This window comes from Struthio camelus, chromosome 7 (assembly GCF_040807025.1).
Source record: "Struthio camelus isolate bStrCam1 chromosome 7, bStrCam1.hap1, whole genome shotgun sequence".
NCBI lineage: Eukaryota > Metazoa > Chordata > Aves > Struthioniformes > Struthionidae > Struthio > Struthio camelus.
The window spans coordinates 27,228,832-27,252,637 of record NC_090948.1 but is presented as its reverse complement, the minus strand read 5'-3'; the positions used below and the strand labels follow the sequence as shown (position 1 = coordinate 27,252,637).

General features: G+C 37.2%; 1 protein-coding gene across 20 annotated transcripts in view; it reads left to right on the top strand.

Moving 5' to 3' along the window:
• The window catches only part of KCNMA1 (potassium calcium-activated channel subfamily M alpha 1), a 527,317-nt gene that overhangs the window by 486,610 nt on the left and 16,901 nt on the right, over positions 1-23,806 (top strand). For 13 of the 20 annotated variants that reach the window (XM_009672399.2, XM_068950513.1, XM_009672382.2 and 10 more), the window contains 3 exons: positions 14,970-15,083; positions 18,223-18,353; positions 23,478-23,672. In XM_009672399.2, coding sequence (XP_009670694.2) covers positions 14,970-15,083; positions 18,223-18,353; positions 23,478-23,672 — 440 coding nt within the window. Of the gene's footprint in view, positions 1-14,969; positions 15,084-15,783; positions 15,868-18,222; positions 18,354-23,477; positions 23,673-23,806 lie in introns of all 20 variants that reach the window. The other 7 variants (XM_068950515.1, XM_009672389.2, XM_068950512.1 and 4 more) reach the window with 1 other exon arrangement.

Genomic DNA, 23,806 nt, shown 5'->3' with positions numbered 1-23,806 from the left:
GATACTTTGAAAGTTGTATACCATAGCAGGTAGCCTCATGAGCATAATTATGGGATCTTTCTTTGCTTCAGTACTTATTGTTTGTTTAATTAATGATTATTTATATGCATAAAGGATATTTTTATAGGACATACATCTGTGTCAGTGTATTGGTCTTTAGTGTGAAAGGCCAAAAAGAGACAAAACTTCAACATCTAGCACAATCCACCCGTCTAATAAGGCTACAGGAGAATCCTGGATTTTAGTTCTTTGTTCTTTCCAATTAAATCCTGGTCTGTGATACCCAGTGCAGAAGAGGAATTTAACACCTACTAGTGAGCTGTAGAACTACCATTAAACTTTTACAACTTTAGGGTAAAACTTTAGAAATAGTTGGTATTCAGGAAGGACTCATTGATTCTCATGGATAAACTTGAGGGAGACCAGCCTTTCCATGATAGGAAGTCTCTAAAAACCATTGGTAATTTCTTGTTACCAAGAGCCTTCCTAACCTTTCGGCATCTGCAGAGTTGGATATGCAGGCTGCACTGCGGACCTGCCATCATTTGCGAATGAATACTTGCTGTGTTCTTAATACTTGTATTTTGTAGTTTTTCTTGTTAACATCAGACAAACCAAACTTGAAAAAGTAAATCCCTGTGGTTTAGAAATGAGATGGTGAGATTTTTTTATTGAAGAGGGAAGAAGAGTAAACTTTGTACCTGCCTGGTTATTTGTGATTTATTTTTATTCAAGGGGCCCAATAGTGTTACGGTTACTTGGAGTTTACCTGCAGACTTATTTGGATAAAAGATTAATATTATATTTGGATAAAAGATTAATATTATATTTATATAAAATTTCTGTAATATCATAGGGAATACCTGATCCTTTGCAAGCTTTCCATAGACCTCTAACATAAATCCCGTGAAAATATAATTGTGATTGGAGCTCTCATACTGATTTCAGGGTTGACTGTTGTTTTAAATTTTGTATTCAACTTTTAAGTGTCACATACTCTAATACTAATACAGGAGCGTGATTACTGGTTAGTAGTGGAAGGCAAAGTATTTCTCCAGTTTAACAGCATGTATATTTTCTGTAAGTTTGATTTTACAGAGTTTTTGCTTAAATACATCGGCAGGGTGGTATCAACAATGCCTTCACAGCATTTACTTATTTAGTTCATAGTGGATGTCTTCAGAGGGTTTAATATTTCTTCTCAGTTTATGGCAGCCCAGTTGTTCTGGGACCTAGAATAAGTCTCCAAGTGTAGGCAGGGATAGCCATACATTTTTGAAAGAACCCCTCCTCCAAAAAAATGAGAGAGATTTCAGTGAAATCAGAACATGTCATGGGTGCTGAAAAAATCCTGGAGTTTTTCTGGTTTTCTTTGGGGATGAATGGATTGCATTAATAAAGCTACAATTATGTGGGATGTTATTAAGAATGAATTCAGTATTTCATTGGTCACAAGTCTGAGCTTGCTCAAAAGCAGTTTTTGCTATGAACAGATTAACTTCAGAAACCTTTGCACCATTTTGTTTAGAATATTAAGCTATGTATTTTAGAAACTGTAATTGTTGTAAATCCTCAGGAATTTGGAATTGTTCCTGTTTTAAGTAGTGTATGAAAAAGATACCTTCCTACAACAGTACCTGTGAACTGTTCAGAAGTAAGTTCAGCTGTTTTAAATTGACTTATCTAATCTATCCTGGCTTGAAATCAGTGTTTGACAGGCCCCTTAAATAATGCTTTGGTGATCTCTTTCTTAAAGGATAAATATCAGAAAGATTTCTCCATATAGCTCCAATTTAGCAACCTTACCGTTTCCAGTGTGTGCCTACGCAAACAGATCAATCTCAGAGACTCTATTATATCCTATTTAGTGTCCTTACCTACCCGTTTGTACCAAATCTTCATTAGAGTCCATAAAAAAGTATTATCCCAAGACTGGGAAGGGATTTTTGGCACAGAACCTTGAAAAGGGTTCCTTAAAGTGTGACATTCACAGAGTTATTAATCACAGATCTCAAGTCTTACTTACAACATTTTCTTAGGCAGAAATATGGCATGTAAAGTAATGTTTCCATTTCCAACTCCTCTTGTTTATTTTTAGTGTGTAGCACCTGAGGTAGCTTGACTAAAAGCTGATTAAAATTTCAGACTTTTTGTTTTTTAATTTCATTATAAAGTGTTGTTGAGCTTAGAGAACCTAAAATTCATGAAAGGGGAAGAAGTGTCCTCATCTGTTTCTCTCATCAAGGAGCGGTAGAGACCAAGTTGATAATTAACAAGGTAGAGGGGCCTAAAGCGTTTCCTTCCTGGGGATGAGCTGGAGATATAGGATCTGTCTGCTCTCCCTTGCACACCAGAGAAGGGAGGTAGGAGGCAGGCCCTTTCTGAGCTTTTCCTCCGAGGACTAGTACTTTCTTGATGCTTATCTCCATAGGACTCCAGACATCCCCTTATGTTTCCGAGCAGGAGCTACCCTCTGATGAGCTATGGGGAGCTTGTAAGGAGAAAAAGTCAACAAGTGCTTGTGCAAAGTATCTTGTGATGCACAAGGTATTTTAGAATACTATTTGCAAGAAGGAACTGATTCCAGTTTCTTGACTGAGAAACCTTACTTTTGTAAATCCTAGGTTTCTAAGCATTTGAAGACTCTTTTAGTTATAATTTTTTATCTCATCAGTTAAATCTTAGTTCAATTCTTGAGCAGCAGTGTAAACCATGTTAGTCTGTACATATCTTCCATTTTGAGTGAGATAGATGTAGACTGAATTAGACAAAGAGCTTCTGAAAATTTGGAATATATATATCTTTAGATATACTGTGAAATTTTTTGTCACCATTCTGTAATTGTGTTGAGTTTGGTTTAATGTTTTTGCGTTCCACATTCTTCCTCTAACTTAGCTTTTTGTCTTTTATGGCAACATACTTTGTGATGTGAAATGTAAAGCGATACTTTACATTTTAGTGTAATGTACCTTATACTAGAACTTAACGTTTATCTGCAGGTTTACCTTTCAGATTGGCGCTACCAATCACAGATCCAAACTTCCTCAAGTACCTCATACTTTCTACAAAATTCCACATTTCATTTTTCATATTTATTCTTAGAATCCTATCAAATAACAAGAATATAGACTGAAGACTCAGAAGTATTAGAAGGAAAAGACAAATATTTCCACTGACATTGGTACTACTGAAATTCAAGCAAGCAAACAAATAATTTTCATCAATCCATTTACCTCTCCAGTAAATCATAATGGATAGCTAAGTTGATATGAGTTGTTTAAATGTTAATAGTAGATTATACGATTTTTAAACCCAATAGGAGTATATAGCTGTGTAAGCGACAGTAAAGAATAGTTAATATCAACTATGGTGTCAAAACCTCAAAAATTGCTTGCTGGAAGGTGTTTTCAGCATGATTATACTGTGTACTGGTTACCATGGCATTTATTTTATTGCTGCCACTTAATTTTCACTACTTAAAGAATAAAGCATTACCTTTTATTGTTATCATTGTCTTTACCAGCCTGATCTCTAGTGAAATGATTATTGGATCTCATATAAATAAAATAAACGTGGAGCTGGTGTAGAGACACTTCTGCTGGTACTTTTCTAAATCTAAAAAGACATTTGAACTATGTGAGATAAGCTAAACTCATAAGGATCTTAAAGCACATTCTAATAAAGTAATTTGAGTCATTCCATCATGATAATGAGCTACTTACGTTTCTAAGATTAATATTCAATGAAGAGGGGGGAAAAGCTGTGAGCCAAAATAGTGCAAACTTAACAACAGAAAGTCCATTTTTTCTTAAGAGCAGACAGTACCTCACTGGCTTTTGTGTTTACTTTTCTTTTTCACTTGTTACATTTGAGCCAATTATCTGTTATTTCTCCTCCCAGAGTGGCAATTCTTTCTGGCTTCTTGGTTTTGGAGCCTGTACTGACTGAAGCAGAGCTTCCCAGACTTTACAGATTGGATGCCACCAGCAGTAGGAGTGTTATTTTTCAGGCAGTGGTGTCTATCAGTTTTAGTAGCTAATACACTGCTACTGGTACGTCTATAACAATTTAAGAATCTGCAACAGAGAGCTGTTTCAGATTATTCTTGCTTCCATGGCTGAGCATTTGCTATTTGGATTTTTTTTTGTATCTGAAAAAAGAAGAAAATTTAAAAAAAGGAAACCTTTATAGTTTGTATATTTCCAGTCAGAATCAGGGGTAATTGCAACATATTAATCCATTTAACATTTGGTAGACCTATACTGAACCAGGGATAGAATATGGCATAATATGTATTTGACATATAAAGCAGGGATAAGATTCTGAGCTGAACAGAGTATAAGACTGGGTTGGCATATTAGCTATGCCTGTGAACTTCCATGTCAGTGGATTGACATTTCTTTTAATGGAAGTACCTTCTGAATTATAATGTTTTCTTACTTATTTTATATATCTATATATATCTATATATATCTATATATATATATATTATTTTTATATAATAGTATAATGCTTTCTAACTTGCTTTATTGTCTGTGATAGAGAAGTTTTTTATACAGGCCTGTTGCAAAGACACTTCTGAAGAGCAAATAATTGTACCATTGGAGTGATGTAGTTGCCAAGTGTTTTGAAAATATACCTCAGCACCTTATCCCCATTTTAGGTTGGGCACCATATTGTGTTTGCAAGGTTCAGAATAAACTGTAGCAGAGAATTAGTAAGCTACCTTTTCTGATCAGGAGGATTTTTTTTAAAGAAACAAAAAATAAATCTTTTGGGAATTCTCATGCCCTACAGTGGTAACTGCACCTGGGGCAAGTGATTTATCATGGTTTCTACACAAGAGTTGGTTGAGTTAGTGTGGCATAGTTCAGAAAGATTTTATATTCATTTTCATATATATAATATCTACTAAGGAGTCTTCAACAGAAGCATTACTCTAGTACTTTGTGTGTTACATAAGGGAGTATTTGAGTGCACACAAAATGAATTCATTTTTCTTTCCTATTCAGGGCATTCAATTTGGAGTTCTGGTCAAAAATTTTTGGCTCATGGAGAGTCTTTGCAGTGGCATGCTGAAAGCCTAAATGCCAGAAGGAAATACTCCATTAAGCCTCTCTTTAAAATATATTCACACAAAAACATACAATTCATGTTCCTTCATTCTGAGCATTTAATCAAGCCTTGTAGTTTTTGAACTACAAATTTGATCTTTGAGAATCACCTGGACACTGTCATTTGACTATGCGCTTTCACGACGTTTTGTCCATAAAAAAGTTGTGACGAGATTTGGTGAATTCTGACAGAACTGGAACATGAGCACAATATGCTCTCTAGTTGGCAGGCTCTGCCAAGAATGGCTTTTTTGCAGCATGGAGTAAGACTGGAGAAGAGATTCTGGATACTTGCAGATAGATTAGACTGCAGGAAATGTGCAGTAGGCCTGCCTGTGGAGCATAGCTGCCATATAAATTAGAGGTGGTCTTGATCTGAATCCAACTCATCTCTGAGCTCAGCTCTGGGAGTCCAGTTCGGATTTCTTTGATAAAATGAGGCCCTAACCTCCACAGTCAAATCTTTGATCCCCAAGACAGCCTTGAATGTGGGATTTTAGTTTTGACCCAGCCTGTAGAGAACTTAATGACATTTTGCTGTAGGTTTCCAGCTCAGTTCCAGCTTAATTTACAAGTCTGCTGGCACTATTTAGCCCACACTGACCATGAAGTCAACCATAAGTAAGTCTAAGCTGATGGAAAAACAATATTACTAGAACAGAGTGACAGATGTTGATGATCACAAAATGTCTGTTTAAGCAGTTTGTATGGATTCATTTCCTCACTGCATACACCTGAAATGTTTGTAAAAGTTACAAAGTAATTGTACTTAAAGATGTGGAATTTTCTTAACTTCATCTGCTAAAGAAATTGTTGGAATATATATTGCAAAAAATGACTGCTGTGGTTATTACTGTTGCTGCTCAGGGAGCTATTCAGATGCCTCATTTATTGGAGCTTAATAGATTAAAGTCCAAATTGAGTCTCATGATATAAAGCTAATCAAATTCTAATCTACATAATTTTCCCATAAGCAGCAACAGGAAATTTGTATAATTTATGTTTCAATAGTTGCCAATCATGTGTTGAGCAACATTATTTCTTTTATTTATCAAAATAATATCAAAATATTTGTATTGATTGCTCTCTATGACATCTGGCTTTGCTCTTCCTTTTGCACTAAGGAAAAAATTTACTTGATACAACATAGGGTATAGTGGCATAATATAGAGTCTCAGCTAACATGCTTATACATCATTTTTGGCCGTGAGATTTCAGTTTTGTCAGTACTTTTTGAATACCTGTTTCTGTGCACTAGATAATATAACTAATTTATTTGCTAAATTTTATTCAGCATATTTATTTATTTTTACCTGAAGGCTAAATATGCAAGGTTGATTAATGACTGAATAGAGAAAGACTTGACCTTATCTTAAGTTAACTTTGTGAGTAGGTATTATTCAGAAAATGTACTCCTTCAATATTAAGATTAAAATTAAAATGAATGAAAAGGCACGAATTAAAATTTCTCATGTTATTATGAATTTAAGTATATTCCATAAAAAGTGGCATTTGGGATAGCTGCTGATGCATAAAACGTTGAATGAGCACATGTACTATTTCTCCAAATGTTTGTATAGCTCTTGTGGTTTTTCCTGACCAAAAAAAGAAAAAAAAAAGTGTATGAGAAGAAACTAATGCCAATCTACTTTTTTCTAGTACGTGGAGAGTAGTATTAGGCACAGGTGCTATACATAAAGGTGTGATCCACTAAAAAGAATGAACAGTAACTTGCCACCAAGAAATAAATATCCACTAGAAGAAAAGCTAGAGACAATTGCTGGACTAAATGCTTTTTCAGGAGTACCAGGCTTTGGAGATGGAGGACCATGATAATAAGAGAGGAAAAGGGGAAAAAGAGCAGATGGGAAAAAATAAAAGATACTGCATTTAAAAAGTGAAACAAGAAATGAACAAATCCAAAGTACACAGTACGTTGAAGAGAGTTAAAATATTCACAGACCAGTTGTCTGTAATTAGCATAAAATTAATGTGAACACATCTCAAGCAATAGGGGAAGTGTGAAGTAGTTTGGAAAATACTGCATTCTGTAAGTTCTTTGCATTTTACTGTAATGCTAGGGTTTTTTAGTTCGACATTTACCCAATCATCTCTCCATATCTGGAGATGGCTTAATAAACAGTTGCTTAGGGACAGCTGCAGAATGCTGCTAACTATCAGTAGTTGATATTGAACTCATGATGGTCTCTCTCTTCTTCTTGTTGCACAATGGATGATTGTCAGAGCTTCTTAGTTTAACCTTTGATTTCCCTTTATGATAGCCTAAAAGCTCCAATCAATTATGCTTGGTCTTAAATGGTCACTAACAGTGACCATTATGCCTGCCTTCATGGCTTTCAAAGGTTTCTAGTGATTTGCTCTTTTCTGTGATGTACAGTGTTTTTAAAACTAAAAAATTGTTTCCCTAAGTTTTACACTTTCAGAATGTTTGCTTATGCACTAGAGGCTAAATAAGAAGACACTGATTAGAGAGAACTCTTGTAGTACATTTTATGTTCCCAAGACGGATGCGTGTAAAACAAGACAGCTGTATTGCATGATAGGAGTTCCAGTTCTTGGCTGTATTGGCTGAAAAATACAAAAAGATATGTCAGGCCAAATAAATTGGTAACCTAGAGAAAAATTTGCTTAGAGCTTTATAAAATTGCTGTAGTATTGAAAAAGTAAGGATAAACACACAAAAAAATAAATTTCACTTTGTTTTCCTTTTACTAAATTTAAACTTAAATTCAGTAAAATTGTTCTTGATTCCACTGAGTATGAGAAGTTCTTGTCAGGGCAATACTGGCCAGTTCTATTTACTGTTTACAGAAATATTTGTGTGTGTATTTGATAGTGAAACTCAAACAGGCTCAGACTAGGAGAAGACCCATGCAACTACCTGTGAACAAAAGCCCCAAAGTTAAACATGATTCTCTGCTATAATTAAAATACAGTACAATTTCTAACATTACACTGTTCACACTTGAAAATAGAAACAACCTGATATCATTCATTCCTGTACTTTGAGATGATGAAATTCCAATCCTGATCTTGATCTTTGTTTTTACTGCTGAATCCTGCCTCACTAGGGCAGTAGGACAAGTAGTAGACCTATAAATCCTTTACCTTTCCAGCATGTGTGCTCAGTAACACACCCAGGAACAGTTCTCATGCTTTGGGGAGCAGGGACTAGCATTGCTTCCACACTTCCATGTTTTCATAAGAAGTTTGGTTTGAATGTTTTCACTATGAAGATTCTTCAGTTCAACAGTGTGGAAACTAACAGACATTAAAGAAGATGTGCTTGCTTGGGAGGAAGATGGGAGTCTTTTCACTTTAACGCTGTTTCTCAGCATTCTGCGCTTCAGGGGTTGCTCCACTCCCACAGCATTCAAGGGGTTGTTACAATTGAGACATTTATCCTTCTTCACCTTCCACTCTCTATAGCTTTAGCTGGGCCTGGTTTTGGGCCCAGGCACTGAAGAGAACATCTCTGAAGGTGCTCCAGTCTCAGAGAGAGCTGGAGCTCACAGTCAGTCTGCCTCCCACATTCCTCTTCTCTCCAAGAGTTTATTAGAAGTAATCTCCAAGAGATTATTAGATCTTTAGACACAAATTATAGTAGAAGACAGAACTGAAACCAGAATTTAGAGTTTCCAGATACTGAGGCCAAAATACAACTCTCTGTCCCAGATCAAATGGGACATTGAAGCTAGAATTGTTTCTAAATTGAATGGCTGTAACAGATTCCCATGAATGTCAGCAGCTCTTTAGCTGCACGACTGCTACTGAACTTTGCAGTCATACCCAAGTGGCTATGCTTTGGAGAATAACAGGTAGAGTCTATCATTCCATTGAATTCAATGGAATATTAATGGATGTTGTCAGCAAACAGTAGCAAAGGGATATAGCTGTGAGGTCCTATCATAAGAGAATTATTTCTTTTTGTCTGGCTCTGCATAATGAAAATCTTTGTTTCATGTTCTTGCATGATAACTTGTGGGGGCTGTGTTTGGCAGTTCACAATACTTGTATGGTATTCATATATGCTCAAAATATGATCAGTTTCATGCTTCTCAGATGAGCCAGAGCTAGTACACAGTGTGTATGATTTTTAAATTACATTTTTGAGGACTTTATATGTATACTTTACCCAGTGAATCCCATGGCACCTTTCCCTAGAATAGCATTATTGTTTAAAGGGCACAATCAATTTACCTGGCACTTTAATGACAAGAACACAACTTCTTCAGGGCATTTCAGTTTGGGAAACTGCATTCTGCCTATGTAGAGTTCCAGTTTAATAAAACATACATCTTTCACTCTCATAAGGAAAGGAAAAGGAAAGGGAGAAGGAAAAGAAAGGAAGGGAAAAGGTAGGGAGGGGAAAGAGAAGTCAAGGCAAGGGAAGGCAAGGCAAAGGAAAGGAAGGAAAGGGAGGAGAGGAGAGTACAGAGGGGAGGAGAAGAGTGGAGAGGAGAGAAAGAAGAGAAGAGAAGAGAACCCCGTATGGTGTGTTAGGAAGTAGGTGCTGAATCGCATGATTGGCTTTATCTATATGGTAAAAAATATTTGAAGTGTTTTATGATCCTTCAGAATGGCAAGGTTTTTTAATAAATACAGCATAAAAATCTGCTTTTGTGTATGCCCATCTAGTGAATGGCCGTTGACTCCACTAGGGTCCTAGTGAAGTCAATGGAACACAAGCATGCACATCCAAGACCCAAATTTTGTTTCTACATTAAAACCCCAGTAAACCTTTATGGGCAGATCAGCAAACTAAAAGGATGTATTTACTGCTACACAGAGCAGGCCCTTCTGTGTTTCTTAGAATGTTACTCAGAACAGTCTGGTAAAGAAGGAGCAAAACCAGCATTTCTTAATTTTGAATTTTATCACAATGGCACTGTGGTTCCTAGACTGCCTGTGTGTTACTGTTGAGCAAGAGCTACTGCCCCCGAGTTCCTGTGGGCACTGGGAATGAGTCTGCCTCAGGAGGCATGTCTCCTTGGAAGCACAATACTGGTCATCAGCTTGTAGGCAGTGTTTTGTGAGAGGTGAGGACGACTCACAGCCAGTAGGGCTTGAGCAGGGTATCACCTGGGTGCCTGGTATCTGTTGGAAGCAAGAGCATGTGTGGCTGGGAGGAAGCTTCTCTGAGGTTGTAGCTCTGCAGAGCAGAGAGCATCTTAAAGAGGTGGGATCTTACCTCTAGAGTGATTGATGGATTGTGTTTCACTTACTCTGGTGAAGCTGGGAAGTATTTCTTTGTACAGAATCACGATGTGGTAGCAGCTGCTTTCTTCAGAGGCTGCGGGCAGCTCAGACTCCTTCACAGCAGGTAGTTGCATTGGTGTGCAGGTGCACCCAGGGTGCTTGGTGCCCAGAGAGAAGCTGTGAAGCCCCTCTGCCGGCTCTTGCTGAGCCTGAGCATTTCAGGAGCCCAGAGCCTGTACTCAGAGGCAAGATTTATCTGATCTGCTGTTTGGCAGCATCTTGTTTGGGGGAGAGACATGGGCTTGCTAGCTCCTGTTAAAGTCAACGCCATATCCTCACTTTGAGCAGCGGTTGTTAGTATAGCCAGTTTAGTATCAGATGTAGCAGCTGCAGATCATATAACTGATCATATGATTGTGCTGTACCTTACCTCCTAAGTGTTGCAAATGAGAATTTCCTTATTCAGAAGCACACAACTGTCATTATATTCCCTTACACAGGTACTGTGCTCAGGCTTGCATAGGCCGTGTGAATTTTACTCCAGAGGTTGAACCTGTTAAGCAATTGTAGCCCCAGCTCCTTCAGTTTGTTGAGCAAAGGAGACACTATGGTTATAAGAAGATCACAATAACTATATCAGCCCTGTTTTACCATTTTTATGAGCGTTAATGGAACAAGGTTTGGGGACTGAAGGAGAAAATGGAATATGAGAAGGAAAATGAGAAGAGACGGTGAGGAAAGCATGTCATTTCTAAATGAATGCTCAGTGCAGAGGAATTGAATCTTTTCACAGCTGAAAATGGATCTTAAATCTGATGCCTTAGCTTGTTTCAGCTTCTGTAATGAAATAGAGTTTTCCTAATACCCTGTGACCTGAATTTCTCCCTGCTTTATGGGTGCTATTCCTTGACGTACAAACCTGTATTTTCTCAAGTCAGCATTTGATGATGGATGTCAAAATAGAGGCCATGTATTATGCATATAGCATTACCGATTTAAGGTGTTTACTTGTCAAGTTGAAGAAATTCAAAAATGTCACATTCACTGAATCCGCACAGCTGTCACTTGTAGTTTTTCATGCCTTTAAATGAAAGTTCTGATAAAGCAGGTTAGTTTTCCAGTACTTTTTTTTTTTTCTTCTGGAGTTAAAAAATAGACAGCCTATAAGATTTATGTTATGATTTGGGAGGAGGGAACGTGGCTCTAAGTTTCCTGGTGCCTTGTGAGTCCAAACAGGCACAGAAAATCCCTCAATGCTCTGATTTTCCTTTTCCTGAAAATAATCCCAGATTTTGATAGTTTTAGAAAGTGGATTTGTAGAGGCATTTGAATTAAGGGAAATTAAATTAAAATAGTAGAGATTTCTCATATCTTCCAGGATCATAGGATGAAAAATATTAAGGCATGACTCTATTTTTCGTTCAAGGAGAAAACAAAATCCCTTTAACATGCTTCCTGCATTTCAGACTGAATGCACTATGTGTGCAATGTGCAATTACAGAGCTCCTGACAGTCTGTGCCTGACAGAAATGCCACATTTACTTCAATCGTCGAACACCATCCTAGGAAGACAAATATTTGAGGGGTTAGAGAGAGGTGGCTGCAAATAGCCTTCCATAGAGAATGTGTATTTGTGTGTGTGTGTGTGAGTGTGCACTGCAGCAGAGGGAGGGCAAGAAGAACTTAAACATTTAGAAACAGTTAGGCCAACTTTCTTCAATTTGCTTTTAGCTGGTAGGGAAATACCAATGTGTTCTATCATCTGAATAGCCTAATTCACTGAAAAAATGTTTTTAGGGAGTGCATGCTGAGATGGGAAGAGATAATCCTCCAGCAAAAGAGAGAAAGAGGGCCTACAAGGATGTTCCCACCGGGGTCCATGGGAACAAGATTAGCATTTTTCTACTCTCAAGTGAGTGTGGAAAGTCTTGCTGTTGCCATTTTGTATTGTAATTCTCCGGAGGACCGAACCAGGCCTGCCACTTAAACTGCTCAAGAGCTACTTGAGCTTTTTATAATGCAGTGTGACAAAAGCCTTGTCTTGCCTTTCCTGTAGCATCACAGAATGCAAAATTTAAACCCTGGAGTCTGCTGCAGAAGGAAGTCTCACATTAATTTCTACCTCTCCACAGACAGCGGTCCCTCCATTTGAAATATGGCCTGGAGTCCCACTTTGATTTGTCAACTGTGTTAGGGTTACCTCTAGCTTCTGAGGTGGCAGCTGAAGGAACTCCATTAGACTCACTTTTTGAGTTGGAGGAATCCCAGTCTCTGCCAGTCAGAAGTAAGCAATCAAAGAGCCAAAATGGCTATCGCTTACTGTGCCAGACGCAAGCAAACATCTGCAAATAGAAATCAGTTGGGAATGCAAGTCACTGTTACCATGCTGGTCTTACTGAATTAGGTCCCATACAGTGAGTACTGTTAAATGACCAACTGTTAACAATGTCAGCATTTCCAATTGTTTCTAAGAAATCTGCATTCTAAAGATTTTCTGTGCAGTGGTAATATTAAATGGAATTGCTTTGCTGTCATAGATTTGCCTGTGGCAAAGTTTTTGTCTTGCAAGTCTATTGAGGATACCACATCCACTTCTTTTTTCCTAAAGAATTCCTTCACAGACTTTTTCCCCTCCCTTTTTATTTTTCCTGTCCTTACAATCCTCATGCTGTACCTAGCTTTCTTGTAATAATCATAAGGCAATTCATACTGGGATCTTCTGGAGGATAGAGTACGTCTCTCTTCAAGAATAGGAGAATTTCTCAGTGATTCTAGTATTACTAGATATCCATTTTATATTTGATACAGCAAAACTTAGGGAGAAATGAGCTGACTATGAAATACAAATTCAAATCTTATTAAATCAAGAAGGACATATCTAGTGGTCCTTATAGTTTGCCCTGTTAAGGATAGTTTGATAGTGACGCTAGTTATCATTAGGAAAAAAAAATCCCCCACAGAGCAGATAAGAACCAGTGTTATATTTTAAAAACTACAGATTTGTTTAGAGATTTCCTGGTATGCTAATTAGTCCCCAAATTGAAGAAAGGTGAAGTAGATAATATCATATCATCTTGTTCTGAATTTGGTAACAGATGAATGCATCAATGAATTTAACTCAGTGAAACAATTTCCACACAGCAAAAAGATAATGAAGTTACATCAGGGATGAATTTGGCTCTGATTGATTTAAAAGTGGCATACGGAGAATTCAAAAGTAGTTCAGGTGAGTTATAACAGAGGGTCAAAAATCTGTCCTTGGATGTCGGGTGTGAAGTAAAGAACTTGGGCATAATGTGGTAAAAAAAATCAATGTTTCCTCAGCAGTTTATGATTTAAATAAGCTTAGCTCATTCCTAATTCTAGGAAACAAATATTTGCTTAAAAATATGGCCTTGACATGGGTCTAGATGAAAGACCCAAAAGTCAGACTCTGGCTTCACCATCACTTCTACAATGAGGATATTAAAGAAACATTTCCATACTTTCTACAACTTTAATGGAAAAGGGAGATAGGGCACATTATTCTCAGCTATGAATTTCCAGGCCAACTGTTGCATGAGCTTCTGTATAACTACCTGTTTTTCAGTACTTACAATCAAACTCCAAAAGGCCTTGCCTGAGTATTTTTATTTCCAAAAAAAAAAAAAAATTAAAGAGTGCTCAGTGTCAAGAGCTCCATTTCAAGCTATGTAGAGAATCGGCTGAACACACAAGTTATGTAAGAGGTGAACCTTGCTGCTCTGCAGATCTTTTTTACTTCGAGCTCCTACCAATATGTTTCCTCTCCCACCTTTGCTTCCTATACATCCCCAAAGGTATAAATCTATTTCTAGTTTCTTTTCAAGCATCCGTCTAGCATGCCATTTGAGCATCTCTGTCTTTGTCCTTCCATCCATTTTTTTTCCTGTTAGAATGGGTCCTTCCATCCCCCAGTATTTCCATAATTATAAAACTCGTGAAAATACAGATTGTGCAAAGTATGCATGAAAAGCAAAAACTTTTTATGGGTTGTGCTGCTCTTGGAAAATATTTTTAAAATGTTAGTAAATTTTGAATCCTGCATGCTGATTAAACTTAAAACCTCCTAATGAAAACAATTAGTTTCTAGTGCTTTGTTACTGTTTACAAACAACACTCTCTAAAATGTTATGTGAAGTTTAAGGAAAGCTATTTGTTTCAAGATTATTTGAAATACTAAGAAGAAAAAAATTAAACATCTTAAAACTAGAAATCTTAGGATTTTTATTTATATATAAATAAGCCTTACACTTTCCATTGAAGGTTTTAGCATGTTTTGATGCAAATACTACCCAGGCTTGGGGTAACAGAAGAAATTTCAGCTTCTCTAATAGCTACCAGATAGCATATAGTGTAAGTGTCATGCATATTTTTGAAGGATGATGCTCATAAAATAAAGTGCAGGTTTTTTTTAAAAAATGGCAGATTTTTAGTGTGCTTCTCTGAAAAAAAAAATTGCAAACAGGAAGATCCTTGCTGTTGGTTGATATTTTTCTTTCTGTCATTGTATCAGCCTAAAAAACCTCATTGCATTCCTTACACACACACACACACACACACACACACATATAGTTTATCCTCTGTAAACCTTTTCTACAATTCTTTTTCTTTTAGGCTTTACACCCCCAGGAATGGATAGGTCATCGCCAGATAACAGTCCAGTCCATGGCCTGTTACGTCAACCCTCCATCACAACAGGAGCCAACATCCCTATTATAACAGAGCTCGGTAAGAAAAGCTAACATATATCCTTTCATGTACATTCCCATATCTTTCTCCTGCTTCCCTTGTTGTGCAGTCTCAGGAAAATTACCTATTCCATATTTTCTACTGCTATGTTTTCTCTTCAGTTAACTGTTTCAGATTGCTCTCACTAATGAAAAATTAGTAACAGTTGTTTTACTTTATATGAATAACTCAAATATATTTATCTCTTTCCTTTGGGTTTTCTCCATTTTCTTAAATAAACACTATATCAGACAAGATGTTTTTTTATATACTCTAACCAATAAGCAGGGTTCTGTGGATGAAGGTTAAAAAAGAAAAAACCCGCAGTAAGTATGAGCAGACGTTTCCTGTGCATTTAATCAATAGTAAGAGGCCATTTGTTTATTTCTTCATGGTCCAGAACTGTTTAATCATGTGTAACCAAGCTCTGTATAATAGTATGAGACTTGTTACCCTTGAGAATGCGATGATGGTAGGTAACCAGGCTCTGATTTCTGCTCTAGCTGTGGGTATTTATGTTGTCAAGTGGTGTGATGTGAAGTGCAGAAGCTGTTCTGTTTTTTTCACGGCAAATACAAACTTGATTTGTGGTCCTTTGTCCTTCTTTTTCAGTTCTATTTTTTAGAGCCTTACCTGTCTTTTTCCCTTACTTTATTCTCTTTCTGTACTTTCTTTCCCCCCTAAATACTTTACTTATTAGCTAAGCCTGGCAAACTTCTGCCTTTGGTTTCAATCAGTCAGGAAAAAAACAGTGGAACCCACATTCTAATGATAACTGAACTGGGTAAGAGTGCCTTTTTCCTTCACATCACTGTCTTATTTTCTGTTGTTGTTGTTGTTCTTACTGTCATCAGCTTTTTCTTTATTTATCTGGCTGTATCAGAGGGGCTACCCTCATGGCACTGCTTTGAATGTGTTTTATTTGTGGTTCTGGTTGAAATTGACTGTCTTGTTCTGGCCTTTCTTAATGATTTTTTTTTTTTTTCACGCAGCATCAGTAAACCTTTGATCACACTCGTCTGACCTGCCGGCTGTTTTCATAGCACCTTCTCACCAATTCATTTTCCTTGGCCTGGGTACCTGCCCTTTCTCTCTCCTTCTGTCTTTCTCTTTCTCTCTCTCTCTCTCTCTCAATCTCTCTTTTTTTGTTATTTCAGCCTATTGTCAATGTGATGGACATGCCTTAACAGTTCTCACAGGAGGTCAAAGAAGAAGTAAAAGATATCAGAAAAGAACCCCCAGTATCATACTTTCCCTTAAGTTATTTGTTTATTTTTGGGCATAGGCCTTTTCTCAGAAGCTCAGGTTTTGAAGCTGTAAAAGGGTAGCCAAGCTTCTGTGTTGCTCCCCCTCCATAAAGAGAGATCTTGGGAGTGTTTGCCAGCAGTATTGGATTAGCACTTCCTGTGATGCGGCACTACACATTCAAGCCTCTTCCACCTAGCCCAGAGACCTGTCATAGGAATCATAGCAGGCTAACTTGCATCAGGAAGCTATTGAGGCTAAAACTGCACTTGCAGAATCCACATCAGATTTGTAGCACCTTGAGAACTGACACCACCCACAGCTAGCAAGTTGGTGTCAGAGTCGGGTATTAGTCTGCCAGATATAAATGGAAAAAGAGTGCTACTGTCAATAGTGCCTACTCTCAACTAGCAAATTAAACTAAGGCACAAGCTTTTCAGAAAGTACATTTGAAATGGTACATCAGGCTTTCAAATACTATTTTGCTCAAGAATCTGGTGAATAAATTGGTAGCCATAATACAAAGAAAGAAGTATTGTAGATATTGGTGTTTGCTAGAATGAATTACATCAGGGAGTGGGGAGGCAGGAATTTTAAATCCTGCTTGGGCTCTGCTACTGGCTTTCTGTGTGATCATAGCCATATACTGTTCAAGGGTTATTGTGAGGCTTTATCCATATTTATTCATATTCTGTAAGCTAAGCAGGGCAAGTGTAGTGTTATGTAGGCAGAGACTGAAAAAGAAGTAGATGGAAAATGAAAGTGCACAAGAAGGAAAATCAGAATAGCAGGCAGAACTTCTAAACTAAGACCAGAGCCAAACCTATTCAAGTCAACAGCAGCTCTCGTGTTGATTTCAAAGCTTCCAGGGCTGGCTCAGTAGATGCGGTCCCACAGGGAACAGGAACATAGTCAATGTATAAATTTGCAAATGCTGAAAAAGTTTTTGATTTTCCTTCCTTGCACAGAAATTGAAATTAATTTGTCATTTAGTAAGTTAAATGGGTATTTTGATGGCATAACTAAGCAGGCTGTGCTTTCATGCCTGAGGAATACTAATATGGAAATGAAATATTTCATGAAATATCATTCACTTGATAAACTGATCTCAAGGAAGGAACCATTTGTAGTGGAGGGGTAGAGGCAGAGAGCTTAATGTGGCAACTGAATGCTAGAGAAAGTCTAAATGACAAATACTGCTTTATATAGGCTTTAAAACAGCGTGATGTAGACCCTTTATCACAGTGGCTAATGTACAATTTGTGGCTAAGGTAGTGAGGGTGTGGAGGAAAATATCTGAGTAAAAGGTACTGCTGCAAGAGAATAGCTGTAGTACTGCTCAATCCTTCAGATAGATGCATGTTAAAGGGACAGTTTATCCTCTTTTGAGCTGTAAATGCATTAACACCACTCCAGTAAGAATCACAGCAGCACATCTAAAAGATGCCTGTGGGCTAAATCAGGGTTTTATGGACAGGCTTAGTCTTACAACAGGGTTCTGACTTGGTGTCTTGTGATAACATTTTACTATACATCCGCCCAACCTTAGCCACTGTTTCTGACCAATATCAAGATTATCTCAATATATAGGAAAGGTCTATGTATCTCATTTTGAGTGCAAGCAGCTGGTGACACGAAGCTACTTTTACAGCAAAGGGATAGTCACCTCCCAAGAGCAAGAGAGTCCCCTCTTACGAGCAAGATAAGGATCAACAGATTTCTAAATGCACATTTTCACATCCATGTTGATTTCATTTTCAGTGACGTCAAAGACACAAGTCTGTGTTTCCAGACATCTGCTGTTTCTTTTTCTTTCTGATTGTGTAATATGTAAGGTCACATGCTGGTGACCCAGAAGCACCTTATGATTTTTTTTTTATTATTATTATTTCAGTAAATGATTCAAATGTTCAGTTCTTGGACCAAGATGATGATGATGACCCAGACACAGAACTGTATCTCACGCAGCCCTTTGCATGTGGAACTGCATTTGCTGTCAGTGTGCTGGATTCTCTCATGAGTGCAGTAAGCAAATAAACCTTTTTCATTCTCTCCCATGAGAATTACTGTGAAAGAGTAAGAAAGTGTAATATCTGTTCCACAGGTAGTCAGGAGAAGACACTTTTCTCTTAGGTTTCAAAATAATTTGATAGCATAAACCAGGATTCTTTCAATTGAATGTAGAGACTTTAAGAAAATGAGCTATTTAGGACCACTGTGAGTGTGTGTTGGCCGCAGGTTTTAACTGATAAGTCTTGTATTCAATTTGAAAGATTATCATTTCCAAAAAATGTTGCATCTCCCTCTTGAAAGCCAGACCTAAATTCAATGTGTCAATCTCTGTGCTAACTGTTCATGTCAGAGAGCATCAACTCTGTTTTAAGCTTGTAATTTCCTGTAGCCATGAACAGTATTAGATACATGCTCTAAGTATGAGCACTGGGGGACACTGATAGAACTGTATGAAAGCGATTGTACACATTAAGTGAACTCTACTTGTGTGAAGAGAGGTCATCATCTCTTTTTCACATGAATTGTGTTGTGAATCAAAACATATGTGCATGCCAGATACTACAGATGGTGGCCTTTAGTTATGTCTACATTACAGTTTTGGTTTGGAGCCATAGTACAGTTTTGAAGCAAGTGTCTCAGTCATCCTCTTTTCGTCTTCCTTAGTTCATATCGACTAGATTTGGACAATATTTTGGGACTCTACTGCACTGTTGTTTCTTTTCTGCTGTCGACTCTGTCTCGAAGGCATATTTATTATTGATAGAAGTTATTGATACTAGCTTAGTAGTTTCTCATCTTTGGATATGTATTCACCTGTAACAAACAGTATTCATTCAACACAATCTCTCCTATTGAAAAAGAAAAGCAAGTTAAAATATTTGTTGGAAAGAGATGTTAAAAAACTATGATAGCATGGGGCAGAGGAGGGGCTTTCTCAAAGAAATCCATAAAAAAAAAAGAAAACAGTAAACATGAACAAAGGCAGATATGACTTGGAAAATGACAATTTTAGAGTAATTATAAATGAAAAGCAAAGTGTCATTAAAGTTAAAGCAATGTTATTAAAAGATGTGCTAATTTTCAGTTAAATTTTCTGTAAAAGACCAATTAGTTTAAAAAGCTTGACAGCACTGACTGCAAAACATAAGCGCTCTGGTAATTATACTTTTAAAAATGATTGAACAAATGGGAAAGCATCCCCGAAACATTTACACTTTGAAAGAGCTGCACTATAATTCTGTAGCACAGGCTAGGTGGCACTGCTAGCTCAGATATCTATGTCAGGATGTCCTTGTCATTTACCCAGTTTTAGTGTCTATGATGCATTTCTTTTTTTCAATATTTAAACTGTACCTATTTCATATTCTCATTCTGGGTATTGGTTATAAAGATGTTATACAAATGTCCAGTGTGTGGTATGGCAATAGCAAACAAGTATTTCTTCAGTTATGATTTTACAGCCAACAAAAAGAATTCCCTGTCATTACTGGAGAGTGTCTTGTTGTGTTAAGTGCTGCAGCACCTTTCCAAAGACATCCTGTAGATTGCTTTCTTATAGGTACTGGCATATCCAGGCCATGTACCCTCCCACAGAGCAAGTAGAAGATCACTCTCAAATTAATTTTAGTGTATTATTATTCCAAAGGAAATGGATATCAGCTAGTTCAGCTTTTCAGTGCCCCCCAATCCCAGACTGGTAAGAGGTAGTAAGCGGAGTCTGGTCTGAGTTTCATGGCAATTGAAAGAATGGAGGGATGTTTTTTTTCCTGAGGAGTGTTAAATATCAGTACAGGAGGAAGCAACCCTATTTAGCAAAAGATGCCAAGTTAAAGCTTCCTTTTCACCCATCCTTTCATGCGTATGGTTGGGCATTTTCTGATTGGTTGCGATGCCAAAGCAGTCCATTCTGATAGCTGGAATCTTTCATTCATTGATGACAAATGAACAAAACTGTCATTTGGCTGCACTCATCCATCTGATTAAATGGTGACATCCACATCAGTCATGGTGTGAAACCCAAATTAAGCCATTGTTCCAAGATAAATGTTGCCTCCTTTGCTAATAAGTGTCTTAGCTTTGCCTTAACATTTGTCTAGCAGTGGGAGGCCTTCCTCCACTGACAGCTTTTTGTTCCACTGACGATAGACCTGATTCTGTCCTCACTGACATCGGTTTCAGAGTAGGGTATGGCTCCCAGAGTTACTCATGTTAGCACCTGACAGAAGTCAGAATTGGACCCATTATTTCTTATTTTCACTTTGGGGTTTTCTTCTTTTTCTTTTCTTTTTTTTTTTTTTTGTATTAATGAGCTTGTGACAGGTGTCTGACTTGATGCATTATTTTACCAATGCTTTTATTTCTCAATTTAATATGAGAACTGCAGTAAAATGAGCAATATGGCAACAGTGTAATTTCTCAGTGGATAGTACTCTAGTGAACTACATTTGATTTTACAATAGGGGACAATTGTGCTCTTACACAGTACAAAATTCAGATGTGTTGAAATCTTGGATTCTGGCTATTACAGCTGTAATTTGCATTATGGAGTAAAGAGAGAGACTAGGAATAGAGTGATGTTAGGCCTAATGATATCTCCTAAAGAGTGAAAAAATTATTTGTACAGCTTTAGTCTTTCCATGTTATACCAATGACTGCAAGTTGCCAGTCTATAAAAACAGGCCATTTTACAGAGACCAGCATCAATCAGTCTTAGTGTAGCTGAATGTTCCTCATCATAGTTGGCCTCATTATAATAAGATTATAAACCAGACTTTAAAAATCCACCAGTAAAGCTATCTATTACTTTTCTTTCATGTTCCTTTATCTTGATTTATATAGAAATAAGAAAAAATATCATACAAAACTGAGAATAGTATTTAAAAATAGTACTAAACATCACTACGTAGAGAAGAACAAAGACTGGTAATCAAAATGCTGAATAAGAGATTGGGAAGGCGTGAAAAAAGGTACTATTGCAGAAAATGATATGCTTTCCTAAAGATGTGTGCTTAAAGTACCATATGGAACGTGATGAACCACATTTTTCCTGAAAGGCCTTTTCCATCTTCTCCAGTCACAATATCTCCAACCCCTAGATCTAGGCAAAATTCAGTTTAAGATCCATGAAACTTGTGTTAAGTAACACCGCTGCTTAACTACGGGAGCAAAAGAATTATGCTAATCCTTTCAGATCTGAGTTGTATATTGTATATACTGACAAAGGCCAAGAAAAAAGGCTAAATGTAATGCAGATTCTTTGATTCTGAGTACTCCCATATTGGAAAGCATAGCACAGTGGGCAGAGTTGCCAGAGGGCCTGATTCTCACCTCAGTGATGTCAAGGAAGAACTAGTTGAAAGGAGGAACAAAAAGCATGCCTAATTAATTGTCTTCTCTCTTTCACCTGTGCAGCTCCCATTAAACATCATGGAATCACTCCTGATTTACATTTATGCAATGGGTTACACTGATTTTTCTGTATGTTAAGAAAGGTTTGAATTGTTGCACATAGGCGCAGTGCATCCACATATGTAAAAGCTGATTTTAGATTAGCTGCTATTTCAGATTAACTGATTCGTCCTGAACCTCTACTAATGTCAGACTACTCTTTACAGTATACTTTGTTTTTACAATATGTAGTGCTTTACTCAGCCTAATTTAAAATAATTGGAGTTGATGAGATACAAATATTTGCTTTAGGGCACCTATAATAATAACAAGATTTTCCTCTCATTTGTATTTAGTCAACAGGTGAATGGTGAGTATGTGCCTATGTAAATAAGTGGTAAGCTTGAAGTTATGAAACTTCTGTATAACAGTGAAAAACATTGCCTTTAACTTAGAATTCATTTTCTCCTGTTTTTTCTGTCATCTCAAGTGAACAATAAAACTGAAGTTTCATTATACAAAGAAAGAGTATCAAAGTAACATGGATAGGGAGCCGGTTCTGCTTTTTAATACCAGGATAAAACATTTCAACCTATACCTCAGTTTACCAATCTATTAAATACAATTACCTTATGTGGATAGAGCAGTGACTTTCATTGAAAAGTATTGCTGAAATCTTTGCACAATAAACACCATTTGAGAAATCAGTAGTCATTATTACGTGGTTGGCTTACAGACATTTGTTCTAAGTCCTAATTTCAACAGAAGTCACAAATCTAGTAACATGACTCCTGTGTACTCTAGTCAGCTCATTTTCTTCTTATATGTCCCCCCTACTTACAAAGCTTCTGAAAACCCAGATGTTAGTGACATTGTAAATGATGGTGTCTGCTTTTTTTGGCGATCATTATTTTTTGCTTAGTGCATACTTTACGTTGCAGATATTTAACTGAGTATCTCTGAACTACACCGCTATACTTTTAAGTGAACTTGAAAGTCATTCATCTGGCATTAAATTAATATTTAAAATGCCCATTGTTTGCCTGACAGACCAGCAACGCTAGAGATGCTGGCAAAATGTCAGTGTGGAGTAAATCTTCCCTAATAAACCACACTTACCCTATACCCTAGAGTTTTTTAAAAGGACCACCAGGATCCCAAACTCATCATACATTTATCTGGAATGAACTCAAGATGTTTAATTGATACATGCTTATGTCTGAACACTGTCAAATCTCGTAATAAGATGTTTAGTACAATACATCGGTTAGACTGCTAGAGTCCAGCCACAGTAATAAGTAATGACATTTGCAGCACAAAGGCAGCTCCCCAATGAATTGGTGACAGGAGTAAAAAGGCAATCTAGCCTGTGTAAGCTTTAAATGTGGTCTGAATTTTACAATTACATGTTCTAAAGCCCATTATTAGACATGAAGGCAATGAGAAGGAAAGCAGTCATTGCATCACTACTAACACCAATTATAGGAAGCATAAATCATTCAAATTTTTGTACTTTAATAAAAATCAGCCTGAATTGGTGTTTAGAAGGAAGGATCTAGTATAGGAGCCTAATGGGATAGAAGAAAATAGAGTAATTGGAGGCTGCTGTCTTTTCACTTTCTATATAAAATTATTTGAAGAGACAGCCAAGAACTTTAAACAGCAGAAACCCAGAAAAGTTGTAATTTGGATGTCTTCAGTTGTGACTTTAATGGTGTTTGCTTAAAGAGCTTTCTTTTATCTCTGCAGACATACTTCAATGACAATATCCTCACACTGATACGGACACTGGTAACAGGAGGAGCCACACCAGAGCTGGAAGCACTGATTGCTGAGGAGAATGCGTTGAGGGGAGGTTACAGCACGCCCCAGACACTTGCAAACAGGGACAGGTGTCGAGTTGCACAGCTGGCTTTGTATGATGGGCCATTTGCGGACCTAGGGGTAAGATCATGGGAGAAAAGTAGGACCAAAGCTAGCCTGCAATCAATTTGTTTTCTCTCAGAGTGACTTAAAAATCTATCTTAATTAGCATATAATTTCTATTATTTAGTTTGACAAAGCTTTTGAAAGGTCCG